Raw genomic sequence first — 25,190 nt, forward strand, 5'->3', positions numbered from 1 at the left:
GATGAAGTGGACAGGGATCATTCCTTTCGTTTTCATTTGTTGTTGAGGTTTTTCTTAAAAAAAGAAGAATGTGCTCCCCTGTTACTTAATAAGTAACCCCAGGTTTTCCATAGCTAGGGCAAGCAAGGGAATCCCTTCCCTTATCTCCAGTCTCTCTCATCAGAAATCAGAGAGAAGGAACGGTTTCCCTTGCATGCACTGTCAAAAGCCTAGGATTTCTCTTGCTAGCACAAGCAAGGCTTCGGTGTTTGTGCACTGGCCAATGCAGCCCTTGGAGCCAAAAAGTTTGTGCACCCCTGCTGTGGAATCACAGAGTTTTAGAGGTGGAAGGGACCTTGGACGTCACTTAGTCCAACTCCCTCTCAGTGCAGGATCTGCAGTGCAGAATGCAACTACAGTATCCCTGACAGATGGCCGTCCAGCCTCTGCTTAAATGCCTCCAGGCCTACCAGCTCATTCCTACTACCAGACCCATCTCTAAGTTTTCTAGCACCCTAGGCAAGGTGGTATTTTGGCACCCCAAATGGACATGCCCTTACCTCTGCTCATACTTGTCTCCCCCCTCCACCCCAGCCACCACTGCCACACGCCCTTGCACCCTCACTCTGACCTCCTCTTCTTCTCCAGCCACCATCCTCCTCCTCCTCTTCCTTACTCTCCCCGCCACTGGCCTCCCCCTCTGTGCCGCACTTCGAGGGGTCCTTCCTTAAAGCAAGGCATTCTGGGTGAGGTGGCCCTGGAGATTGCCTGTACTGCTGCAGCACAGGCAATCTTCATAGCCCCCTCACCCAGAATGCCTTGCTTTAAGGAAAGATCCCTCAAAGTAGGGCATTTGGGCTCTCCAGAGAGCCCGCCCGATCAATCTCTCGTTCAGGGAGAGCCCTCGGAGTGAGAGAGTGGGAGGGCATGTGGGCTCTCTGGGCAGGTGGCCCACAAAGGGGAGGAGCCAGAGTGCTGCCACCACCTTCGGGGGGTCATTTTGGTGCCCCCATAATTTGCTACCTAAGATGGTCGCTCTGTTCAAAAGAAACCACCTTGCCTACTATTCATCCTGATGTGACGTTGCCTGGTTCTGTCCCGGCAGGTGTCATCAGCAACTGGACAGATGAAAATCGAATTCCACCCTGTACCATCTTCCAGGCATTCAAATATTATCTGGATGTCACCACTCCTCCCACTCCAATCTTGTTGCAGCAGTTTGCCTTACTGGCCACCAGTGACAAGGAGAAGAAGCGCCTCCAAGTTCTTAGCAAGGTAAACAGAGACGGGAGCGGGTGGGAGCATGTGACACCATGTGACAGGATGGTGACTGACTTGTCTCCTTCCTCCTATGCCATACTGTCATTTACAAGGTAGCTGCAGGCAACCATTCTGTCACGCTTTCTACAGGATGTGGCAAAGTTATCTGCCTCCCCCAAATAGTTTGGTCATCTGTGTGGGACTCAGAGACTGCGGCACTGGGGTTTTTCTTTCCAGAACCAGTTGCAAAACTGTTCAAAGCCCTTTACCCGCTACCACAAAATTCCAGGTGTGCAGAGTAGGTGAGTGTGCCTTATTCGCTTCGCCGTTTGTTATAATACACCAAAAGACACGCGGAACTAGATGGGGTGATAGGCCCTAGCCACCAGAGGAGAGAGTGTTGCTGCTCACTCAACACGCTAACCCACACTCAGTGGTTGAATGTGGGTTGTTTGTCGTACCGTGGGTTGGCGTGTTTTCTGAACCCAGGACATTTTCCACAGGATGACTTGTTAACCATGCAGTGTGGCTTGTTAATCACCCTGAACAACCCAACAACAAACCATGGGTTCTCAGGGTGGCTTGTTCAAGAAAAACAAGCCACACTGCATTGTTAACACACCACCCTGTGGAAAATGTCCTCAGTTCAGACAACACACTAACCCACGGTTCAACAAACACACCACGGTTCAACAACAACCCACACTCAGTGGTTGAGTGTGGGTTGTTGAACAGTGGGTTAGTGTGTTGTGCGAACCCAGTCATCACAGGTTACTGTGTTGTTTTCAATGTTTCACCCTGTTTCGATGTTTCGCCCTGTGTTGTTTTTGATGTTTCACCCAGTCGATGTTTCACCCTGTTTCTAACATCTAGAACTGTGGACTGGTCCCAATGCTCTTTGCAATGTTTTAAATGGCCTGACTCTACTTTTTTTGTTACCATCTAGACCAGAGGGGTGTTTTGCTTTTTTTTTTCTGCTGTTAACAGCGTTATTTTACTAGGTATTTGTTATTATGAAATGGTTATGAATTCGCAGATCACACAGTTGCACTGTGGAAAGGGAGACATTTTCCTCCCATTTTCATAATACTAGAACCTGGGGTCATCCCACGAAGTTGAATAGCGGGAGATGCAGGACTGATAAGAGCAAGGACGTTGTCACACAATGCAGAGTTAAACTATGGAATTTGCTAACACAAGATGTGGTGATGGCTTTGTTGGATGGCTTCAAAATGGGATTGGACAAATTCATAGAAGATAAGGCTATCAATGGCTACTAGTAATCATGGCTATATATTATCTCCAGTATCGGAGGCAGTAAGCCTCTGTAAACCAGTTGCTGTGCGGCAACGACAAGAAAGAGCTATTGCCCTTACGTCGAATTCCCAAGAAACTAAGGATGTACGAAAGTTCCGCCACGGATCTCAGGGAGGCCAAATGCCAGTGCATTCGGCCCCCCGAAATCAGTGGCGGAACGGCCTGCCACCCCCGCGCGCCCCCCGGGACGAGACTTACCTTGGGCAGATCTTCCTGGCGGCGGCGGCTCCGGCGGCGGCTCTGGCGGCAGCTTGGCGGCGGCGGTGGCGGCAGCGGCCGGTATTCTGACCGGCTGCCGCCACCGCCATTTCCAGTTTAAAAAAAAAAAAGTGATAGGCTACGTAAAGATTTACGTAGCCTATCACGGCTAGGTTTAAAAAAAAAAAGTGATAGGCTATGTAAATGTTTACATAGCCTATCACAGCTGACTTAAAAAAAAAAAAACCCGTGTGTACGCAAATGGCGGCGGCCATGGCCGCCGCCATTTGCGTTCCTTATTTTGGCCCGTCTTAGTCTACGTAAACATTTACATAGACTAAGACGGCGAAAATAAGGGGAACGCAAATAGCATAAACGCATAAATGTTTACGTAGACTAAGACGTGCCAAAATAAGGAATGCAAATGGCGGCGCCCATGGGCGCCGCCATTTGCATACGCGCGTTTGTTTGTTTTTAAGTCAGTCGTGATAGGCTACATAAACATTTACGTAGCCTATCACGGCTGACTGCAGGGATGCAAACGGCGGCAGCTATGGCTGCCGCCATTTGCGTCCCTGCTAGCCAGTGGCCAGATGTCCAGCTGCTGGCGGAGCCGGCCGGCGGCTCTACAGAATCGCTGCGGAGCACAGCCAGCCGGCCAGGATTCCGGGGGGGAGGAACGGAGCGCCTCCCCCCCCGTCCAGGATTCCGGGGGGAGGGACGGAGCGCCTCCCCCCCCACCTTCAGCATAATCCCCAAAAGGTAAGTGATTTTCGTACATCCCTACAAGAAACATCTGGTTGGCCCCTGTAGGATACAGAATGCTGGTCTAGAAAGGCCTTTGGTCTGATCCAGCGCTGCTCTTCCTATGTTCTCATGCAGGGCCAACATCAAGGGTAGACACTCTATGCGGTAAACAGGGCCAGCGTCAAGGGTTGGCATGGATGGGCAACTGCCGAGGGCCCACAACCCCAGCCCACCACCAAGAGCCCTCCTGGACTTCCCTTCCCTTTTTTTCAGGCTTGCAACCTGCTCATTTGCCTGCCTCTCATCTAGCCTAGTCAACAGTGGTGGTGAGAAGGCGGAGCAGTAGATGTCACTGCCTACTTGCGCACTGGCTCTCTGCCTGGCAAGCAGGTGGTAGCAATGAGGAGGAGGGGGAGCAACAGCAGCTGGGGACACTGGTGGGGACAGGTTGAATCGCTGAGGGAGGGGGCCCATTGAGGGTGTCTTGCCCAAGGGCCCTCCAGAACCAGGAGCCAGCACGGTTCTTATGGATGCCATCCCACACTGTTTTCACCAAGTGCATAGCTTGTCCAAGAAAGCACACACTTGTATTGCCCCTGCAGTAGGCCTCTTAAGTTAGGAGTGCCAAGGTAGTGATAAATCGGATCCAGGTTTACTTACAAGGAGTACTTTATTGAGTTACTTACAGCATACAGGCGTACCCAATGGTTGGATCAGACAGCTTATCTGAACCCAGAGCCATGGGGTACAATGGGTTTTATACCATACATGGCAGCATGACAGAAGCAGGCATTAATTAGCTAGCATTCATCCCCAGCATAGACTAACAGTGCTTGTTCAGAAGGAAAACAGTCGGAGCTTTCTTGGCACAGACACCTTGGCATAAACATAGCCTCACTTCCCAGGCACATCCTAGGCCCTGATAAGATACTAGCCTTCGTTAGCATGGAATGTGCTGAGGCCACGCTATCGACCTTTGACTCATCTCACATGCTCAGAGGCCCACTAGCAAGGGAATTGCACTAATAATGAACTTAAGCAAAGCATTATGGATCCCTTTGTTTATTCATTCAGTCGCTTCCGACTTTTCGTGACTTCATGGACCAGCCCACGCTAGAGCTTCCTGTCGGCCGTCGCCACCCCCAGATCCCCCAAGCTGGAGTCCGTCACCTCCAGAATATCTTCCTTCCATCTTGCCCTTGGTCGGCCCCTCTTCCTTTTGCCTTCCACTTTCCCTAGCATCAGCATCTTCTAAAACTGACTTGGTTACAGGCCTGGGGCCAACAACACTCCAGTTGTGGATGGAAGCTACTTAACCTACAAATGCACCTCCTCTCTTGTACAGGGTCTGCAAGAATATGAGGAGTGGAAATGGTCCAAGAACCCCACCATGGTGGAAGTGCTGGAAGAGTTTCTGTCAGTGCAGATGCCGTCCACCCTCCTCTTGACCCAGCTGCCGTTGCTCCAGCCTCGCTACTACTCCATAAGCTCCTCCCCTGATATGTACCCCAACGAGGTCCATCTCACGGTGGCCGTGGTCTCCTATCGCACCAGAGGTAAACGACCCTGCTGATGGGCTCGGGAAGTACGTGCAGGGGCTAAGCCAGGCCCCAGTCTAAGAAAGCCAAGACCAAGATGCCACAAATTTAGCAAAACCACCTTGGCCTTAAACTAGCCCCTCTCTCGTGCCAACCATCTTTTCCAGCAGGGGTGGGGAACCTCTTTCAGCCTGGGGGCCACATTCCATTGATGGGCAGAGCCTAAGGCAAAAGGGGTGGAGCCAAAAATCCCAGCATGTAAGCTTAAAGTCCTTGCTGCCAGTACCTAACCATTAGGAGAAGCATTTCAACCTTTTAGAATGTGGAGGGGGGAACTGCACAAAAGCCAAGAAACCACCAAATGATTGGTGGGTGGGGAAAATGGAGTGGGGCCAGGGAAGGTGACCAACTGGGTGACCCCAGATTGGGACCACAGGTGGGCTGGATTTGGCCCCCGAGCCCTAGGTTCTGCACCTCTGCTTTCCAGAGTTGCTGCTGAGCAAAACAGGGAGACGGTGCAGGGAATTCCAAGGAGCCTGGCTCTCAGATTTGCTTCACAGGTGTCCTGTCCTAGTCCCAAGGAAGAGATCATGGGGCACGGAGGAGCAAGGACACCTCCTAGTGAGCAACGTTCTCCAACAAGGTCTAGGACCAGACTGCAGCCTTGACGTCTGGAGCCCCCCCTCTCAGATAGGGGTGTCAGAGAAATACATCTGGGGGTTGCTTTCAGCCGCTCTACCCCCCAGGCTTTGGCTTGCTGGTTTTCCGTTTGGGGGGCAGGGGGTTCATAAATAACTTGTGCAAAATGCAGCTGCAATGTGTGTAATTTGCACATGTTGGCCATGATTTGCGCAAGCTGCTATTTACGGGTAAGGGGACCGAGAAAAGTTCCCAGATTTGGGGGAAAAGCCCATGGCTCAGCTCACAAATGCAAACCGAGCTGGGGAAATCCAAAGAGCCCCAAAAGGGCTGGGTTTCCCCACGATGGACATCCTGTGTTGCCCCAGCCATAGGCTCTGAACTCATAATTTAGAGGTGCCAAGATAGTGATAAATCAGATCCATCAGTTTACTTACAAAGAGTACTTTATTGGGTAACTTACAGCACACAGGCATACCCAATGGTTGGCTCAGACAGCTTCTCTGAGCCACGAGCCATGGGGGTACAACGGGTTTTATACAATACATGTTAGCCATGAGGCAGCATAGCAGCAGCAAGCGCCCCTAGCGTTCATTCCCAGCTTAAACTAACAGCACTTAGTTCTCAGCACAGCCACCCGCAGCTCAGCATAAATACACAGCTTCACTTCTCAGGCACGGCCTGGTAAGGCTTTCTACTCATTAGTAAGGAATGTGCTGAGAAGGCTGTTATCAGCCTTTTGACTCATCTGCACATGCTCAGAGGCTTACTAACAAGGGAATTGCACCAATAATGAACTTAAGCAAGCATTATGGATCTCTAGGCCCCTCTAACACTATAAATGACTTGGCTACGCTCCTGGGGCCAATACACATCCCTACTCTCGGACTCTGCCGCCTTCTTGAAAAGTGGAAGGTCTTCAAGGGTAGGCATGAGGCCTGGAGCCTAACACTCCTTTGTCTGTCCAAGAGCTCGTTCCGAGCGCACTGCCTACACTGGTGGACCAGCTCCATGAATTGTGAGGCCCTTGTAGGTGCTGGATTTGGGATTGAGGGCTGCAGTCTCTGGGCTGGGCTAGAGGGTCTCAGGCTCAGGGCGGGGTCTCTGATTCTCCAGTGGTGCTCAAGTCTGGTACCCCCTCCATCAGCACCACTGGTTCCTCAGCCTCTGTATCCATGTGCGGGGTCACTCCTCAACTTGAGGCTCACAGACATAACTTTGCCAGGCACCCCCTCTCCCTTATGTCAGGCCTTGGGAGGACTCTGCTCTTAGTTGTCAGGTGCAAAGATAAGAGCATAGTCAAAAGAGGCAGCATTTGGGGTTTTAAAAAACACATTTATTATAAAATCTCAACAGAAGAAAAAAAAGAAAGAGAAAAATGTGGCTACATAGACTGGAATATATCAGCTGCAATGCAGGTTTATGACATGACTTATATATACATATCTGAAAATACAGGGTTCTAAGAACTGTAAATAAACTTCAACAGAAGCAGACCAAATATCCAAATAGGTATCCATTCACTCATGGTGTCTATATGGCCCCTGTTCAAAAACTTGAAAGAGTTGTAAGGTCTTTGATCCGTTGTGTTATAGGAGGTGAGCGTTTATCCATCCAGTCTTGTAATATCAGTCATTTAGTTGTCAAAAGAGCATGGAGAATCCATTTGCGCCGACCATGGAAGCATGTAGATAATTTAAAAGAGCATGTGCAGCAGTAAATATTAAGGATGGTTCCAATACAACATTTATCCATATAATGACCTCCTCCCCAAAAGGGGCAACTATTGGGCACTGCCGAAACTTATGCTCAAAAGAAGCATTAGCTGTGTTACACCTCCAAAACAGGCAAATGCCAGGCTGCAGGCATGAGCAAAGCAGATCCTGCAGGGTCAGAGGCAAGAGCATCATCCAAACAAGCATAATCGAGGACTGAATTCCAAAGCATGGGAATCTACTGCTGCTAGTAGCAAGTTGCTCAGACTGATGGGCCAGTCCTGAAGCCAGGGCTTTTATCAGCCTGGGTGAGCCAGGATAGGCCCGTGGGGCCAACTGGCAATCACTGCACCCAAGTAGGGTTGTTGGAGACATCCACAACAGAATCAAGTGAGTTCAGATTTCTATGAATCCAACCCGTGCACTCCGCAGTGGACCAGCTTTTCCCACGTCACACAGACTCCACAGACTTCCAGTCTGTCTTTTTTTACTTTCCAGAAATTTTATGCAAATTTAGTTGTGGAAAAATACATAATTAAAAAAAAAAAAAACACTGGCCGAAAATGCGCATTTCCCCCGTAGGCTAAAGCATGAAAATGCACATGGGGGGATTTGCACATGTGTGCATTTGTGCAAATGTGGATTTGTGCAAATTCGGAAACTTGGAAAAAAATCTGGTTCTGCCAATGAGCGGACAATGGAACAAAAGGCACCTGACAATCCACAAAACATTTTACAAAATCCATACATCCCTACATTTTCTCTTTGTGTTCTATGCTATCTGACACGCTGTAGTAGATAACAACTGAAAGTACTTGGTGATTAGCATGTAATAGTATCTTGAACATGAGATATTTTGCTCAATGGCATGCAGTGGCATTTAGCATTTGACAGGTGACAGCTTATGAGATTTCATTTTTGCAGTGTCAATACAACCAAGAAATGCCAATGTCTAAAGCACTCAAAGATCACATTTATAATGTTTATAAATGTGAACATTATTCACATTTATAATGTGAATTTGAATTTGGGGATTAAAAAGTTCACAGTCAAAATTTGAGTACTGAATATATATATATATTTTTCCCCCAATGGCCAATTCTTAATATTTGCAAGTATATGTTTCCACTGTACACATTCAGCAGTCTCCCTTCTGTATTCTCCTAGATGGGGAAGGCCCAATACACCACGGGGTCTGTTCCTCCTGGTTCAACCAGATACAGGTGGATGAAGTTGTGCCATGTTTTGTCAGAGGGTAAGTTGGGGAAATCCAGAGATTTGAGGGTCAAGCTAGAAAACATGGTCTTCAGCCACAGACCAGAGTGTAGGATGTATCCACTGCACATTTCCAAATATCTGTGATCAACCAGGAAGCAAGGTCTTTTTCTTCCTGGTTTTGATCCTGTTGAAGCCCATAGATCCAAACCAGGTTGCAATCCTATGCACGCTTACCTGAGAGCAAGCTCCATTGAAGACAGTGGGACTTCCGAGAAGTCACACATGGGCTAGCACTGTGAAATACGGTTACTCTGGTTCAACTAGCTTGCGGATCACAACCATGGTAACGTTGAATGTCGAGACTATAACGGGGGTGTTGAACTTCTTTTAGCCCAAGGGCCAAATTCCATTATGGAGAAGCTCTCGGGGGCCGCATTCCAGTGGTGGGCGGGCTGAAGGCAAAAGGGGTGGGGCCAAAAATACCACCATCTTTTAGCTGAAGGCTACTCTGCCAGTAACTGAGGCTTAGGAGGGGCATTTCAACCTTTTAGAATGCGGGGAAAAACGCACAAAAGCTGGGAAACCACCGAATGATGGGGCAAAGGGGGTGGGGCCATCTGGGGGCCATATTTGGCTCCTGAGCCTGAGCTTCTGCACCCCTGGACTATAAGAACGGAAGCACTGTTTTGCTGTAACATCCACAGAAATGGGGGTGGAAGCGGTACTCCTCTCCAGAGGGTCTGCCAGACATTTAACTTTCGCTGAGCACTGTGCAATAACCTGGAGGTAAACCCACTTGCGTGATCACAGTGGGACTCTTGTCTTCTGTCCTCCAGAGCTCCTGGGTTCCATATGCCACAAGATCCACAGGTTCCCTGCATTCTGATTGGTCCTGGGACAGGGATCGCTCCTTTCCGGAGCTTCTGGCAGCAGCGGCTTTTCGACGTCAAACACAAAGGTATGTCCAATCCGGCGTAAGGTGGATGAGATTCTTTGCCTCCCATGAGCAGGAATAACCAACTTTTTATGTTTTTGAGGAGGGGGGACATATGCTTCAACACTCAGATACTTTGGGGATGGTTTGCTAAAAGGGCAGCCTGTACAGCCACTAGGTGGCTTCCATAAGAATGGACATGGTTTCCTCTCTTTTGAGCCTAGCGGCTTCTATCGCCATACCCTGATGCAGGACCAAAATCAGGGGTAGGCATTGTTGGGCACTTGCCAAGGCCCACACCAATTCAGGGGGCCCACTGCTGATCCCTGGAGCCTCCAGCTCATCCTTTTTACTGTCACTGCTTGTTCCCTTGGCCTCTCCCATCATGCACGCACTGGCAAGAATGAGGAGATGAAGCAGCCTCCTCCAATCGCTCGGCACTCTCCCTTTAGGCAGTTGTGCCAATTGGGGCACAGGATTCCAGAACAGGTTCTGGAAGCTGCATTCTCCATTCGGGCTATTATCAGCAACAGCCAGACTTTTGGGGATGATCTGTTGCTCTGCATTAACTGAGAGTCTACCATGGAAATATACTGGGCACTTCTTCAGAAGCTGCTCATTGCTGGGAAAGATTGACAGTTGTGGTTCCCCAGAAGAACACAGTTTGGAACCCACTTAGCGGGTTAGGCAGTCATGCTTTAGAGCAGGGATGTTGAACCCAGCGATGTCGGAGGAATCCACCAAGGGCGGTGGAACTCACTGAGCTTTCTTCAGCTCAGCCCTCCAGACTTCGGCTTGTTTTCCCGCAAGCTGGCCTCATTTGTTCCGCGTTGAGTCTGGCCAGTTTGTGGATTTTCGAGGTTTTTTAAAAAAATTGTGTAAATAGCAATTTGTGCAAGTTGTGGCTGCAATTTGTGCAAATTACTATTCATGCAAAAAAATGAAAAACTGAAAAAGTTCCCGAATTTTGGGAAGAAACCCACAGCTCAGCTCACAACTGCAACCCAAGGTAGGGGCATGGTGGAAATCCAGCAAGCCCCCAAAGCGCCAAATTTCCTGGCAATGGACATCCCCAGATGGCTCCACCCTTTTTCCCTGACCACAGATCATTTGAGGGTTTTAGTTGGCCCCACTCCTTTTGCCTTTGGCACCACCCACCACTGGAACAAACCTCTCTGAGATCTTCTCTGAAACTGAATTCAGCCCTTGAGCTGAAAGAGGCTCGACAGTCCTGTATTAGAGCCCTTATATTCAGATGCGGATTAGTTTGCCTAAACTGCTGGGAAGACTGGAGCAATCATGTCAGCATGGTGTAGTGGTGAGAGTGTTGCACTGGGGGCTGGGAGATCCAGGTTCTAGTCCCCACTCGGCCATGGAAGTGTCAAGGGCTCCTTGGAAGCCTCTCTCAGTCTAATCTAGCAGCTAAGTCCAGACACAGACAAAGGAATTCCTTTCAAAGCTTTATTCTTCTTTTACAACTTAACAACTATACCGTTTGCAACTAGATCTGAGCAGCACAGTACCTATGCTCTAAGTTGGAACAGTTGGTCCCCGTTTGAAAGGGAATTACTGGCAGACCCCTGAACTTATGGACTAGGGAGAGTCCCTCCCCTTTTCCCTTGGATCCTCTGGGCGCAGCCGTTGTTTGTGCACCAACCGGGCACTACGCCTCCTTTCCGCGCCCCCCATCTGGCGCCGCTCTCTGCGTCGGCATCGCGCATCCACCAAGTCTGCTATCTGTGCTCCGTCACTCCCTGGACTGCTTTCTAAGCTAGGAATGCTGGTGGGAGGAATCTCCGTCAGCTGTTGGCCCTGGGAAAGAGGAGCGCGCTCCTCTCCCAGGAGCAACTGCTCTTCCTCAGAATCAGAACTACTCTGGGACTCCATGGGCTCAGTGTCCACCCTGACAGGAAGCTCACTGGGTGACTATGGGCCAGTCACAGTCCAACCTACCTCACAGCGTTGTTGTTGTGAGGATAAAATGGAGAGGGGGAGGAAGATAATGTAAGCTGTCTTGGGTTCCTTCCAGGGGGAAAAAAGGTGGGATATAAATGCAGTCAATCAATAAAAATGTCCCACTTCCATTCTTCCATCCCCTAGGGCTGAAGCCGTGCCCCATGACGCTGGTCTTTGGTTGCCGACAGTCCAAGATCGACCACATTTACAGAGAGGAGACCTTGCTGGCTAAAAGCAAAGGCGTCTTCAAAGAGCTGTTTACTGCCTACTCCCGTGAGCCGGACAAACCAAAGGTAACCTCACCCACTGCTGAGAACAAGTTTTGCTGATGACTGTATAGGAGAATATTGAACCTGCCATGCAGGAATGAAGAAAATACCCCTGGTTGTGTGCAGAGTGCCATTCCTTCTTCCCCTCTGTGTAACTAGGTCATGGCTCTCCCATAATGTTTTGGGTAGGGAAACTTGGTTGACATTTAGGGCCACTATTCCACCACCCACCAAAGCCCCCTGAGAGTGTTGCGATGTCATGACATGACACCGTTCTGTGGTCATTGTGGGTGCGGAGGAAACAGCAGCCACCAAGAACAGCTCTACTGCCAGTGACACCACCACCGGTGGCTGCAAAAAATACACATCAAAAAGTTCCTTTGAAGAAAAGAGAGAGAGAAACTGTTGCCACTCGGTATCACTGTGAACGCCCCACTCTGGGAAAGCTTTTGACAAATTTCAGGGCCCTCCTGAAATCACTCCCTGCCCTCCCACTTGGGGAGCCTGAAATTGACCTCGCAGAAACGTTGAACTCTTGTCTCAGTCCGCAAAATACAGGGCAAGATGCATTTCACAGGTAATCACAAAATTTCCAGTCTCCATCAGGTTGGCCTCCCGTTCCTTCTGGGTTCACACAACATGGTAACCAGCACTCATTGGTTGAGTGTGGATTGTCCTTGAGCCATGGGTTACCGTGTTAGTGCTTTTTCCGTAGCGTGGCTTGTTAACCGTGCAGTGGGCTTGATAACCGCCCTGAACAACCCAATAACAAACCTTGGGTTCTCAAGGTGGCTTCTTCGAGAAAAATAAGCCACGCTGCGTCGTTTACAAGCCACCCTGAGGAAAACGTGCTGCATTCAGACAGCACAATAACCCACCATTCAACAACAACCCTCACTAACCACTGAGCATGTTGTGTGATCCCAGTGTCTCTCTCTCTCTCTCCTTCCCTCCTTGTTAGGGATAGCCTCACCGATCGAAACAAAAACATGTTCGGTTCTCCAGTACATGGGCCTCCAGGAGGCACTCTATGGCCTTACCAAGAGCCTCTTTCCCCAATGTGCAATAACATCCTTATGCTGCATCCTTTTGTCCTCTTTTTGTATAGAAATATGTGCAGGACATCCTGCAGGAACAGCTGGCCGGATCGGTCTACAAGGCACTGAAGGAGCAAGGCGGCCACGTCTACGTGTGCGGTGACGTCACCATGGCCGGAGATGTCCTGAAGACCATTCAGAGCATCGCCAGGCAGCAGGGGAAACTGATGGCAGAAGAGGCCAGTGCTTTCATCAGCAAGCTACGGGTGAGCAGCCATTTCCCAGCATGCCATGGGGCAGCCAGTGTTCAGTTCACTGTGCTCTACAGCAGGGGCGTTGAACCTCTTTCAGCACGAGGGCCAAAATCCATCTCAGAGAAGCTCTTGGGGGCTGCATTCCAGTGGTGGGCAGGGCTGAAGGAAAAGGGGGCATGGCCAAAATACTAGCATATTGTAGCTTTAAAGCTTGTACTGCCAGTAACTAAGCCTAAGGAGGGGCATTTCAGCCTTTTAGAATGGGTGGAAAACTGTACAAAAGCCAGAAAATCACCCAATTATTGACAGTCAGGGAAAGGCAAGGGGAAGCAGGTGTGGCCCTCTGGGGAACTCTGGAGGGCTGGATTTGGCCCCCTGCACCTGAGATTCTACGCTGCTGGTCTACAGTATCAGCTCTGGTATTTGGGTGGGGCCTCATCAGCTGCTGTGGAGGCTAGTGCTCCTGGTTTCAGTGGGGCTGTGATTCAGTCAGAACCAGCCAGACCTCTAAAAGAGATGTCCAAGGTGCCAAACCCTCTCCCCTAAATGGTTTCAGCACCTTGGACAGCTCTTTTGAAGTTCTGGCTGGTTCTGACTGAATCACAGCCCCACCGAAACCAGAGCCACCAGCCTCCCCTGGCCATCTGAGGACCCCACCGCAACGTGCATGGCATCTCTGTGCATGGTAGGTTTATAAAATGCTAGAAGACAGGTCCCTGCCACGAGGAGCTTACAATCTCAGCTTTGACACAAGAGGATGCAACAGAGGAAGCAGAGCAAAACTGAGGCAGAGGTCAACAGGGGAAGAATATGCATTTCTTTCGAACCTGAACACCCTCCTGGTCATCTAGAGCAGGGGTGGGGAACTCAGGCCCAAGGGCCTAATCCAGCTTTCCTGAGGCCCCAAGCCAGGCCTTTGGGATTTGCAAGATGATCATACCCCCTTTCCCCTGACGGGTGAGCATCTGGTGGCTTTCCAACTTTCGCATGCCGTACCACCACCCTCTGGAAGGCTGAAATGCCTCTCCTAGGCTTAGTTACTGGCAGTAAGGCTTTAAGCGAAGATAGGCTGGTCTTTGGGGTATGTTTGGTCCCACCCCTTTTGCCTCTGGTCCTGCCCACCACTGGATTACAGTTTCCCAAGAGCTTCTCTGAAATTGAATTTGGGCCTTGGGCTGAAAGAGGTCCACCACCCCTGATCTAGACCAAGAGCAGCCCTAGACTAGCCAGTGCCAGTAGTTGGCGCCCTGGGCGAACCATGCAATCGGCACCCCTGCCTCCAAACCCCAAGGGCAGATCTAGGCTGAGGTTTTCATAGAATCATAGAATAGTAGGGTTGGAAGTGGCCTTCAAGGCCATCGAGTCCAAGCCCCTGCTCAATGCAGGAATCCAAGCCAGAGCATCCCCGACAGATGGCTGTCCAGCCTCGTCTCGAATGCCTCCAGTGTGGGAGAGCCCACCACCTCCCTAGGAAATTGGTTCCATTGTCGTGTTGCTCTAACAGTCAGGAAGCTTTTCCTGATGTTCAGCCAGAATCTGGCTTCCTGTAACTTCAGCCCATTATTCCATGTCCTGCACTCTGGGATGATCCCAGTTTTAGGGAAACTGGGAAACATTTTGCCCCTATTTTCCATTTAATGAAAAGGCAACCCCCACCCCCGCATCTTCGGAAGCAGGAATATTATCATTTATAATGAAATGCACCCCAAATGGGGTTTGTTGGTTTGTTTTTTACTAAGCACTGTATCAGCACAGAGTGTCTGATCAAAACAACGAAGGAGACGAGCACAGCTGTCCACTCTGCGAAAGAACATTAGTCCCATTCACAACGCTCCCTGGAAGGAGGGTCCCGGTTGCATCCTCGGGGTGACATGGCCAATGAGGCACCACCAGCCCCCAGGCTCAGCCCTCCGAGGGCAAAGGAAGTGGATGCTGGGAGCAGCAGCAGAGCGGGAGGATATCCCACATCGCCTAAGGGAGGGCCGGGTTCCAAAGGTGGGCGGGCAGCCTGACTTAGCCCCACCATCCCCAGTCGGTCCCTTGCTCACCCCTCGGTCATATTCCCTCTGTACGTGCACAGGAATTGAAATAATGACATCTCCGTTATTATTTTTTTAATGTATTTTTTTCCCCTTGAATTTGGCACCCCACTTAACTTGGCATCCTAGGTGACCACCTAGTTCGCCTTATACGGATAGGCCACCCCAATCTAGATGCTTCTCTGCTTTCTCTTAAGTGCCTGTGCTCTGCAGGAAATGAACTGTGCATGCATTTTACGTCTTGTGCTTTTCTGCACCTGTCCTCTAACCGCGTCCTGCTTTGCAGGATGACAACCGGTACCACGAGGATATATTTGGAGTCACTTTGCGCACGTACGAAGTGACTAACCGCCTCCGATCCGAGTCGATTGCGCACATCGAGGAGAGCAAGAAAGACACGGATGAGTGAGTTGGCTTGCCGGCCTTTTCCCCCCACCGCTTTTCACTAGTGCTTTTGTTTCCTCAAAACGCTTGGGTTGGAGAACACAATCCCATTTGTTGCTTGGATGGATTGGTGGCAAAGCGTGATGCCGTTCTTTTGAGTGTCATGCAAAGAGTGGGTGGGGATCATTACAGAATCTCGTTGGGTTTTAACATTCTTCTCTCGCCACAGAGGACACACAGTGCTAAAACATATGGTGTTGCATGCAGAAGGCCACCGGTTCAATTCCCGGCATTTCCAGTCAAATTATCTCAAGTAGCAGGGCTGAAAAAGGTCCCCTGACTTGAGACTCTGGTGGCAGCACTCTTGAGACTCTGTGCCATGGGCAGCACTCTGCAGTGAGCCAGGAGGCACAGGATAAAGCCAGGAGTCAGGACCAAAGAGTAAGTCAGAACCAAAACAAACAAACCAGGGAGGCAGGATCAAAGAGCAAGTCAGGACCAAAGAAAGAACACAGGAGCTCAGGGAGACCTTGTTCCTCAAGCCAGGCTTAACTGGAACAGGAAGCCCTCTTATACTCCTTCCTGTTTGGGTGGGTGGAGCCAGTCCAGGACCTATGGCATACTTCCCTGAGACACTGCTACCTGCAGTTCAGTGGCTCCCCACAGAGGGCAGCAGTCCAAGTGGCTTTCAATGCAACTGCCCAACCGTGGAACAGAACATGCCTTCCAGCATATGACAGCTTTACTGTTTATATATGACATTTCTATTTTACTCTTCCTTCCTCCAAGGATCACAGGACATGGTGTAAGTGGTTCTGTTCCCCCACCCTATTTCATCTTCCCAGCAACCCTGTGAGTGAGGTAGGTTAGTCTGAGAGATGGTCACTGACCCGAGGTCGCTCATTGAGCTTCCTGGCTGAGTGGAGATTTGAACACCAGCCTCTTCAGTCCTAGACCAGCACTATAACATCTACACCACACTGCTGTGTAACCCCCATGCCAAGGACCACTGATGCATCCAAAGGTATAAAGGTGGTGGACAAGGAGTGGGGAACCTCAGGCAGGGGGCCAAATATGGCCATCCTGGGGTCTCAACCTGGCCCTCTGGGGTTCCCCACAGTGCCATGCCCCTTTCCCCTAGTCCCATCCACTTCCCCACCACCACCAATTGTTTGGTGGTTTCCTGGCCTTTGTGCAATTTTTCCCCATTCTAAAAGGCTGAAATGCCTCTCCTAAAGCTTAGTTACTGGCAGGGAGAGCTTTAAGCTACAATCTGCTGGGGGTTTTTTGCATTTTGGCTCCATTGCTTTTGCCTTTGGGACTGCCTCCTTTGCTTTTGGCCCTGTGCACCACCAGAATGCGGCCCCCGAGAGCGTCTTTGAAAGTGAATTTAGCCCTCCGACTGAAAGAGGTTCCCCATCATCTATCTATCTATCTATCTATCCATCTATCTATCTATCTATAGATAGATAGATATCTATCTATAGATAGATATAGATCATATATCATATAGATAGATAGATAGATAGATATAGATATAGATATCATATATCATATATATCATATATATAGATATATATCATACCTATCTATCTATAGATAGATAGATCATCTATCTATATCATACAACCACAAAACAATAAAATACAATCATAAAACAATGTTAAAAGCAGTAAAAAAAAATTATAAAACAGACCAACCAACTTAAAATGTCCTGACCAACAGAAAAATTTTCATCTGGCCCCTAAATGATTGCAAGATTGCATTGCATTCTCATGCAATGCATGCTCTCAATCATTGACAGCCAATGTGGTGTAGTGGCAAGAGTGTTGGACTAGGAGCTGGGAGATCCGGGTTCTAGTCCCCACTCCGCCATGGAAGCTCACTGGGTGACTTTGGGCCAGTCACAGACTCTCAGCCCAACCCACCTCACAGGGTTGTTGTTGTGAGGATAAAATGGAGAGGAGGAGGATAATGTAAGCCGCCTTGGGTTCCTTGCAAGAGGAAAAAAGGCGGGGTATAAATGCAATAAATAATAATAATAATAATAATAATAATAATAATAATAATAATAAGATTGGTGACAGTTGCACTGCTGTGGGGAGGGAGTTCAACCAACAGGGTGCCGTAACAGGGGAGATTCTTTTGCTAGTTTGAAAAGAACCTCCTTTGAGAAGAGCCTGTCTTGCAGATCTAAGGACAAGAGCAAGCTGGAATAGGGAGACGCGTCCCTTCAAATACTTGGGTCTCAAGCTGTTTAGGGCTGTAAAAGTAAGCGCCAGCACCTAGAATTGGTTGTTGTTGTTGTTCAGTCGTTAAGTCGTGTCCAATTCTTCGTGACCCCATGGACCATAGCACGCCAGGCCTTCCTGTCCTCCGCTCTCTCCCAGTCCCAGATGCAAATAGGCAACCAGTGCAGCTCCCTTAGAATCAGTGTGGCCGTACCTATCAACACTCTAAGCAGCCATTTTCTGCACTTGTTGTGTCAGAAATGGCTCATTCTTCCCCTTCGCAGTCAACGCCACGAGGAGACAAAGCTTCGGGCTAATACGACTTTATTTTGGTAGAGACGAGCCTTTCTACAAACACAGATTCAGGGAAGCTCTCAGACTGCCTCAAGCCCTAAACAACTAATCTGCGATCTCTAATCAGAGGAGATGAACCAGAGGGTAGTAAAGTTGCCGACAGTTTGGACATGAACCTCACAACCAGACTTGCTTTGCAGTGATGCCACTGTCTTAGTGTGGCTCCCTCCTACATTGCCTTCCAAGAGTGGCTGTCTTGGTGGAGCATCTGAGCCCTGCCCATAACTTTTCTCACTTCGCTTTACGATGCGCCCTAGCAACTCTCAAGACACAACCCTCTTCCTCCTCCTCTTCAGAAACTTGAGTTTTCACAGTGGAGGGAGGGGGCAACGACTCAGCCTGGACCAGCTGTTTGTCAAGGCCTTAAGAGGAATCTCCCCCAGCATCTTGGCTCTCTGGGGAAGGTCCCTCCCTCAAGCTCTGATCTAGCTGTTCCAACTCTGATTCAGAATCAGAGCTGTCAGACATCTCAAGGGGATGTCTGACAGCTCTGACAAGTTGAAGCTTCCAAATTGTCTTCAAGGGCAACCCTACATACCATGCATTACAGTAGTCTATTCAGGAGGTTACCATCATGGCCAGAATACTCTTATGCAGGAAATTGTAGCCAACACTATAGAATCAAGATAGACAGTGTTTTAATTTTGATGCCTGAGGGAAGAAACGGGAAGAATGGCAACTCTAGTACATGTATGCGAACACTAGTTCAGGCTGACTGTTTGAGGGGGGAGATGGAAAATTGCAGGGGGCAGAGAGAATGGAATGGAGTATCCTGGCACCCTGAACAGCAGAACTGCACACTGCACACAAAATTTTATTGGAGGTCCCATTTTTTACCTTCTTTAGGGAACATGCCATGCCATGAACCCTCCTTTTTCCATAATTAATACTATTTAGCATCTGTTCAGGAGAGGCGAACCAGTGTCCCTCCAGATGTTTTTGGACTCCAGTTCCCATCATGCCTGGCACTTAGCCATGCTGGCTGGAGGTGATGGGAACAGCAATCCAGCAACATCTGAATGACTCCTTTGAATGACTGACTGACTCCTGCCATTGCTTTAATATTTCAGCCATTGCTCTTTAATATTTCCTTTGTGTAGAAATCCTGTTTGCTTTTGGCTCAACAGATACTGTGGCACTGCCAACTCAGAGAGCATTTGCAAGTCAAGTACGCAGATCAGTTCCAAAAACCCAGGAACTTTCCTGCCTTTTTTTTTTAATCACGAGCCATGATTTGCGCGAAATCACGGGTGTAAATGTTTACACAATTTGTGCAACATCGTGGCCGAAAATAGTGCAGTTTTGCACAAATTGTGCTATTTAGTGGCATGATTTTGAGCAAATCGTGAATTCCATAAATATTTATGTCCGCAATTTGCACCCATAAAAAGGCGGAAAGCCACGAGCTTGCCCAACTTGGTGTGTGTCGAGTCAGGCAAACCCAGGAGCCTGAGGGGCTGAGCTGGTGAAAACTCACGGAGCTGTACCCCCGCAACCAGATTCCTCCAACATCCCTAAGAAAAACTGACTACCACTTCATTCCAACCCAACACTGCCATCTCCTGTCCAGAAACCATTCTTGCCGTTCCAAGTACTCTGCCTAGCTAGAATTGCCTCTTGCTAAACCAGCAACACCCAAAATTCAGATCCAGGACCCACCTTGTTGGAAAGTTCAGCAAAGGAAAAGGTATCACAGGAGCAACACTAGCACAAGCTCCTGGGGACGTTGCCTTTTTGCAGATATTTCACACGCATACACACCCTCCCTAAATTAGAGAGATAGGAAGCTGCCACATACTGAGTCAGACGGTTGATCCATCTTGCCCAGTATTATCAACACTGACTGGCAGCGGCTCTCCACAGTTTCAGGCAAGATTCTGCATGCAAAGCACATGCTGTACCATGAGCCACCATTTCTAATGTCCCACAATTACCTGGAACAACCTCAGGAACATAGGAAACTGCCTTAGACGGAGGTCAGACCGTGGGTCTGTCCAGCCCAGTATTGTCAACATGACTGGCAGTGGCTCTCTGGGGTTTCAAACAGGAAATTTTGCAGACCTACCTGGAGATGATTAAACCTGAGACTTTCTGCATGAAAAGTAGGCGCTCCACCTCTGAGCCAGAAAGAGAGAGAGCACGCACACACACATTGTTTTATGTATTTATTTTATTATTTACATTTATACCACCTTACCTGCTGCAAAGCCATCAAGGCATATTCAACCAATTTAGAACGTGGGAAGACCCATGCTGGATCGGACCAAGGGTCCATCTAGTCCAGCATTCTGTTCACACATTGGCTAACCAGCTACCCACAGGAAACCCACAAGCAGGACAGGAATGCAATAGCACCCTCCCGCCCATGTTCCCCAGAAACTGGTATACATAGGCATGCTGCCTCTGATACTGGAGCTAGCATATAGCCATCAGGACTTGTAGCCATCAATAGCCTTACCCTTATCCTCCATGAATTTGTCCAGTGCTCTTTTAAAGCCATCCAAATTGGTGGCCATCACTACATCTTGCGGTAGCAAATTCGGTAGTTTAACTCTGCTCTCTGTGAAGAAGTCCTTCCTTTGATCTGTCCTGAATCTCCCACCAATCTGATTCACAGGATGACCTTGGGTTCTAGTATTATGAGACAGAGAAGAAAATTACTCCCTACCCTAGCCATTTATTATCCACACCATGCATAATTTTGTACACCTCTGACATGTCTCCCCTCACTCATCTTTTCTCTAAACTAAACTGTCCCAGAAGTCATAACCTTGCCTCATAAAGGAGTTGCTCCAGCCCACAAGCAAGACGTGAAACCCACAAGCGGGACGTGAGTGTAATACCCTCCCACCCATGTTCCCCAGCAACTGATATACATAGGCATACTGCCTGTAATACTGGAGGTATAGGACTAGTAGCCATTGATAGCCTTATCCTCCATGAGTTTAAAACTATGAAACCTTAAAACAATTAAAATAAGAACATTAAAAATAGTAAAAATGTTAAAACCTTTAAAACTATATATATTTAAAAGGCTAAATTGAAGAGATGCATCTTCATCCTTTCTAAAGGCCAGTCATAGTTTTTGTGGGAGCACATTCCACCATTTGGGAGCAACACAGGAGAAAGCCCTTTCACACACATACCTGACAAATGGGCCTCTGGCTAAAGGTGCCCTCAAAAGAGCCTCTCCTGAAGATCTTAATAAGCAGGCAGATTCATAGCAAGACAGGCAGTCCCTTAGAGAGCCAGGTCCGAAGTTGTCTAGGGCTTTAAAGGTTAAAACTAACACCTTGAGTTACGTCTGGAAAGCAGTTAGCAACCAGTCTTTCAGGACAAGTATAATAAGGTCCGCATACAGAGCACCAGTTAGCAGCCTAGCTGCTGCATTGTGTACCAATTGAAGCTTCCAAACACTGTCCAAGTGTAGCTCCATGTAGAGCAGATTGCAGTAGTCTAAGCTTGATATAGCCAAGGCACGGATAACTGTTGCCAAGTCAGATCAATTCAGGAAAGGTCACAGCTGGGATACCAAGCATAATTATGCATGCCACCACAGATGATAGATAGATAGATAGATAGATAGATAGATAGATAGATAGATAGATAGATAGATAGATAGGCGGGCAGGCAGGCAGGCAGGCAGGCAGGCAGGCCCTCATTGTTACCCCCATGTGATAACATAGTTGTAAATCTACTTCTGGAAATCTAAAAGTTCTCCTTTCACCTGCCTCTCACCACGTTCCCATCTCCAAACCCCTTCCAAGGTGTTTGTTTAAAAAACCATGTGCATACACTAACCCTGGAGCATGTGGTAATAGTTTAATTTGCAAAAGAAAAGAAATGGGCAATGCAGCTGCGCTGAGGTGAAACGGACAGATAAAATTGACAAGGATGCTTGCCTTCTAAACAAGATGAAACTGAGTTGGGTGAAATTGACAAACAAAAATGCTTGCCTTGTATTGGAGGTGAAGCTCACTGGTGAAATTGACATGGATGCTTATCTCCCATACAAGGCACAAAGGGGCAAAGTGCAGGTGATGCAGAAATGCAGGGTTCCATGCTGCATTATGGCGACTGCATCCCAGCCTCATCACAGTGCAGCGGTCCAGCATCAAGGAAGGCAAGGGCATGTGTTGGCAACTACCCAACTAACTGCAGGATAGTATGGTGACATTTAAATCAGGGAGAGCATAGCTTGGGAGGGGCGGTAATGCACATGAGCTACTGTGGAGGGAGACTCCCTAGCAGTGCTGAAAAGCGCTTTACAATGCATGTAACTGGCCTTAACCATTGGCTTTCTTGCAGGGTATTTTGTTCCTAACCTTGACTGTGTTGCCCTCGATGGGATGCCAAGCCAGGCCCAGTCACAGCAGCTTCTGCTGCACTGTTCCAGCCTGAGGGTGCTGGATCCCGTACTGACACCTCCACATCCGCTCCTTTTCTCCAGGGACTTGACGGCCCGTGAGAAACGCTCCACTGTGTCTCGTCCTGTTGTGTCCTGAAGGGATGCATGTTGGCTGGCGCACGGAAGACGGCGGAGGAGATGACGACGCTGCTGCTGCTGATGTTTCTTTCCCCCTCCTTGCATCCTGTGGCAGTTTCTCTTATCTCTGTGTGCCCTTCTCTGAAGTCGTCCCCCCATTCCACCCCGCTGAAGCGTGATGGCTTTTAACAACCCGCCGTGGCTCTGACAAGCACACACAAACCCACACCTTTCTTCTTCCTCTTGTTAAGAAGGCCAGGGGGGGTTGGGGGGGCTGCATGAAATCACCACTTTTGTGATCATCATCTGCATCTTATGGTGTTTGGGGGGGCAGGGTTTGAGGGTCAAGGCCACATTTCTGTTGTGTAAGCAGCAGAGATATGTGGAATCACTGCCCTGTTTGCCAAAACCTCTGGCTGGCGTGATTTGCTTCAAGCAGTGGGACATGGTTTCCCCCCTTCCCTTTTGTTCTCTGCAACCTGGCTGGGAGGAGAGGTGGTGGACAGCTGCTGCAGTGACTTTGCCCTTGTGTAGCCTCTCAGTCCCCTACAGGATAGGGGACTGGTCTCTGTTGAACAGGTAATCACCTTCATCAGCATGCTGTGTTCTGTTTGTACTGTCTTAATGTAACTGCATCGCCCCCTCCCCCCTTCTCCTCTCCCTGTATCTGCTGAGTTTTCAGCCCTGTGCAGTGTGTCTGAGCACGATCCTGTGATTGCAAAGGCGGTAAGCAGGTGGGCAGGTGTTAACCCACAGGCTTCTTTCAGGGGCCATTGTGGGGAGTGAAATTTTGCTAAGATTAAGAGTCTGTGGGAGACCCTTCTAGGAGTCAGAACATTTTGCTCTGCTAACTTCTTGCCTTGGTCCTCCTCAGCAAGACAAAAAGAGCAAGGATAGTGCCAAAGGACCATCTCTGTGGAACCACAGACTAAGGCCCAAGAGGGTACAGAGAGGAATAGCCGTGTTACACTTATGATCTGCCCTGTCAATGGTTTCCCAAGCCACCAGTATCTCCGCTCCTCAGCCTAGCTCCACTCTGCTCAGCAACAAATCCAGGAGAGAATCTACACGGCCAATTTAATGCAGAGTGGGAGCAGTTTGGGGTTGTTTACGACACATTACATTGTTGCCAATCTGCAGTGACCTTGAAGATTCTCTCAGGAAAAGGCGTGTTTTCGCAGTCTGTTTTGTCCCCTTAATGTGGCTCCCATGTGGTTCAGCTGCTGTGTGCTCATTCCTCCAGATTAAATACAGCATGATGGGTGTGCCCAGGGGTGTGTCTTTCACCTGGCTGTGACCTCGGCCCTTTTCCACCCTTTCGCAGTAGCTTGCACAGACACCGCTTGGGCTTCTTTACTTTGCCACTCACTGTAATTTATTCTTCATTCTCCACCCCTCTGGGTTTAGCTGCCTAATTTATTAAAATCGTGAGTTCTGTAAGTCTCTAAATTGCTAAACCTCCAAAATCCCAAAATCATTAAATCGATAGCACTACAACACTACACTGTTATAACGCTACAGTGTCATAGCACTATAGCACTACAACACTACCATGTCATAGCGCTATAGTACTACACTACTGCACCACTATAACACTACAACATCATAGCGCTATAGCACTACAACACTACAATGTCTTAGTGCTGTAGCACTACGCTACATTGTTATAACACTAGGCTTTCATAGCACTATAGCGCTACAACACTACAATGTCATAGCGCTATAGTGCAGCAACACTACACCGCTATAACACTACAATGTAACAGCGCTATAGCACTCCGACACTGCGCTGCTGTAACACTACACCGCTATAGCACTATGGCACTATAACACTATAGCATGGTAGCATTAAATCCTATACCACTAAAGCACCAAAGTGGCGCATGGGGCTTTCTCTTGCAACTCCTTTCTCTGCTCTTCCTTTCTACCTTGCACCTTTTAGTTTTAGGCACTCGCTGCGTAGGTGCAAGGGACATTTTGAACAAAGGGCAGAAAAAACACAGGGAAATAGCGAAGCACAATTGTATGAAACAGTAATCGCAGCAAAAAACAATACAGCAATATCTTGTGTATGGAGCTTTAGTGATATGCCATGCCCCCATACGTGTGATATTGCTGTATGGTTCCATCTACTGCTCTGTGGAGAAAGGCTGGCAAGCACACTTGTTGGTGGGATGTAGGGAAACTTCCAGACCAAAGGTCTTGCTCCTTTTCTCTGGATGCCTGATATGCCATACAATACATTTCCTTTCCCTGAGCAGTGGGGAAGAGGGGGGCAGGGACCAAGCCTCTCAAACCTGGTTAATGATGTTCATTTCGACTGACGGGACTCCATTCAACCCACCCCAAAGTAGGGCAGATTAGAGTGCAATGTGAGCTGTGAAAGCGGTTGGTTTGGGAGGGGTATAGTCCGCACTTTTCAGCTTAGTGTGCTGCTGACAGACCAAAGCCAATTTCAGGAAAAAGCGGAGAAAAGCTGAAAGCAATTCTCAATGCGTTGCCCCAGGTTAGCTCTGCATAATGTTTGAAATTGCCCACTGTGGAGTCTCTTCTGGTAAGAGCAGCCAGAGTTGTTCTTCCACTCTGCTTTCATCAGGCCCAAGGGCATCCCTGATCCAGCACAAACACAGATGCT

General features: G+C 48.8%; 1 protein-coding gene across 2 annotated transcripts in view; it reads left to right on the forward strand.

Moving 5' to 3' along the window:
* NOS1 (nitric oxide synthase 1) overlaps positions 1–22,574 on the forward strand; it is a 107,036-nt gene extending 84,462 nt beyond the window's left edge. Inside the window, exons 21-28 of one of the 2 annotated variants that reach the window (XM_084820063.1) lie at positions 1,085–1,254; positions 4,847–5,057; positions 8,561–8,648; positions 9,448–9,569; positions 11,646–11,794; positions 12,879–13,073; positions 15,387–15,505; positions 22,520–22,574. In XM_084820063.1, coding sequence (XP_084676189.1) covers positions 1,085–1,254; positions 4,847–5,057; positions 8,561–8,648; positions 9,448–9,569; positions 11,646–11,794; positions 12,879–13,073; positions 15,387–15,505; positions 22,520–22,574 — 1,109 coding nt within the window. Of the gene's footprint in view, positions 1–1,084; positions 1,255–4,846; positions 5,058–8,560; positions 8,649–9,447; positions 9,570–11,645; positions 11,795–12,878; positions 13,074–15,386; positions 15,506–16,273; positions 16,341–22,519 lie in introns of those variants that run through there. The other variant, XM_084820062.1, reaches the window with a different exon arrangement.
* The last annotated feature ends 2,616 nt before the right edge of the window (positions 22,575–25,190 follow it).

This window comes from Heloderma suspectum, chromosome 13, assembly GCF_057233095.1.
Source record: "Heloderma suspectum isolate Gila_16-S chromosome 13, 16-S_ref, whole genome shotgun sequence".
Classification (NCBI taxonomy): Eukaryota; Metazoa; Chordata; class Lepidosauria; order Squamata; family Helodermatidae; genus Heloderma; species Heloderma suspectum.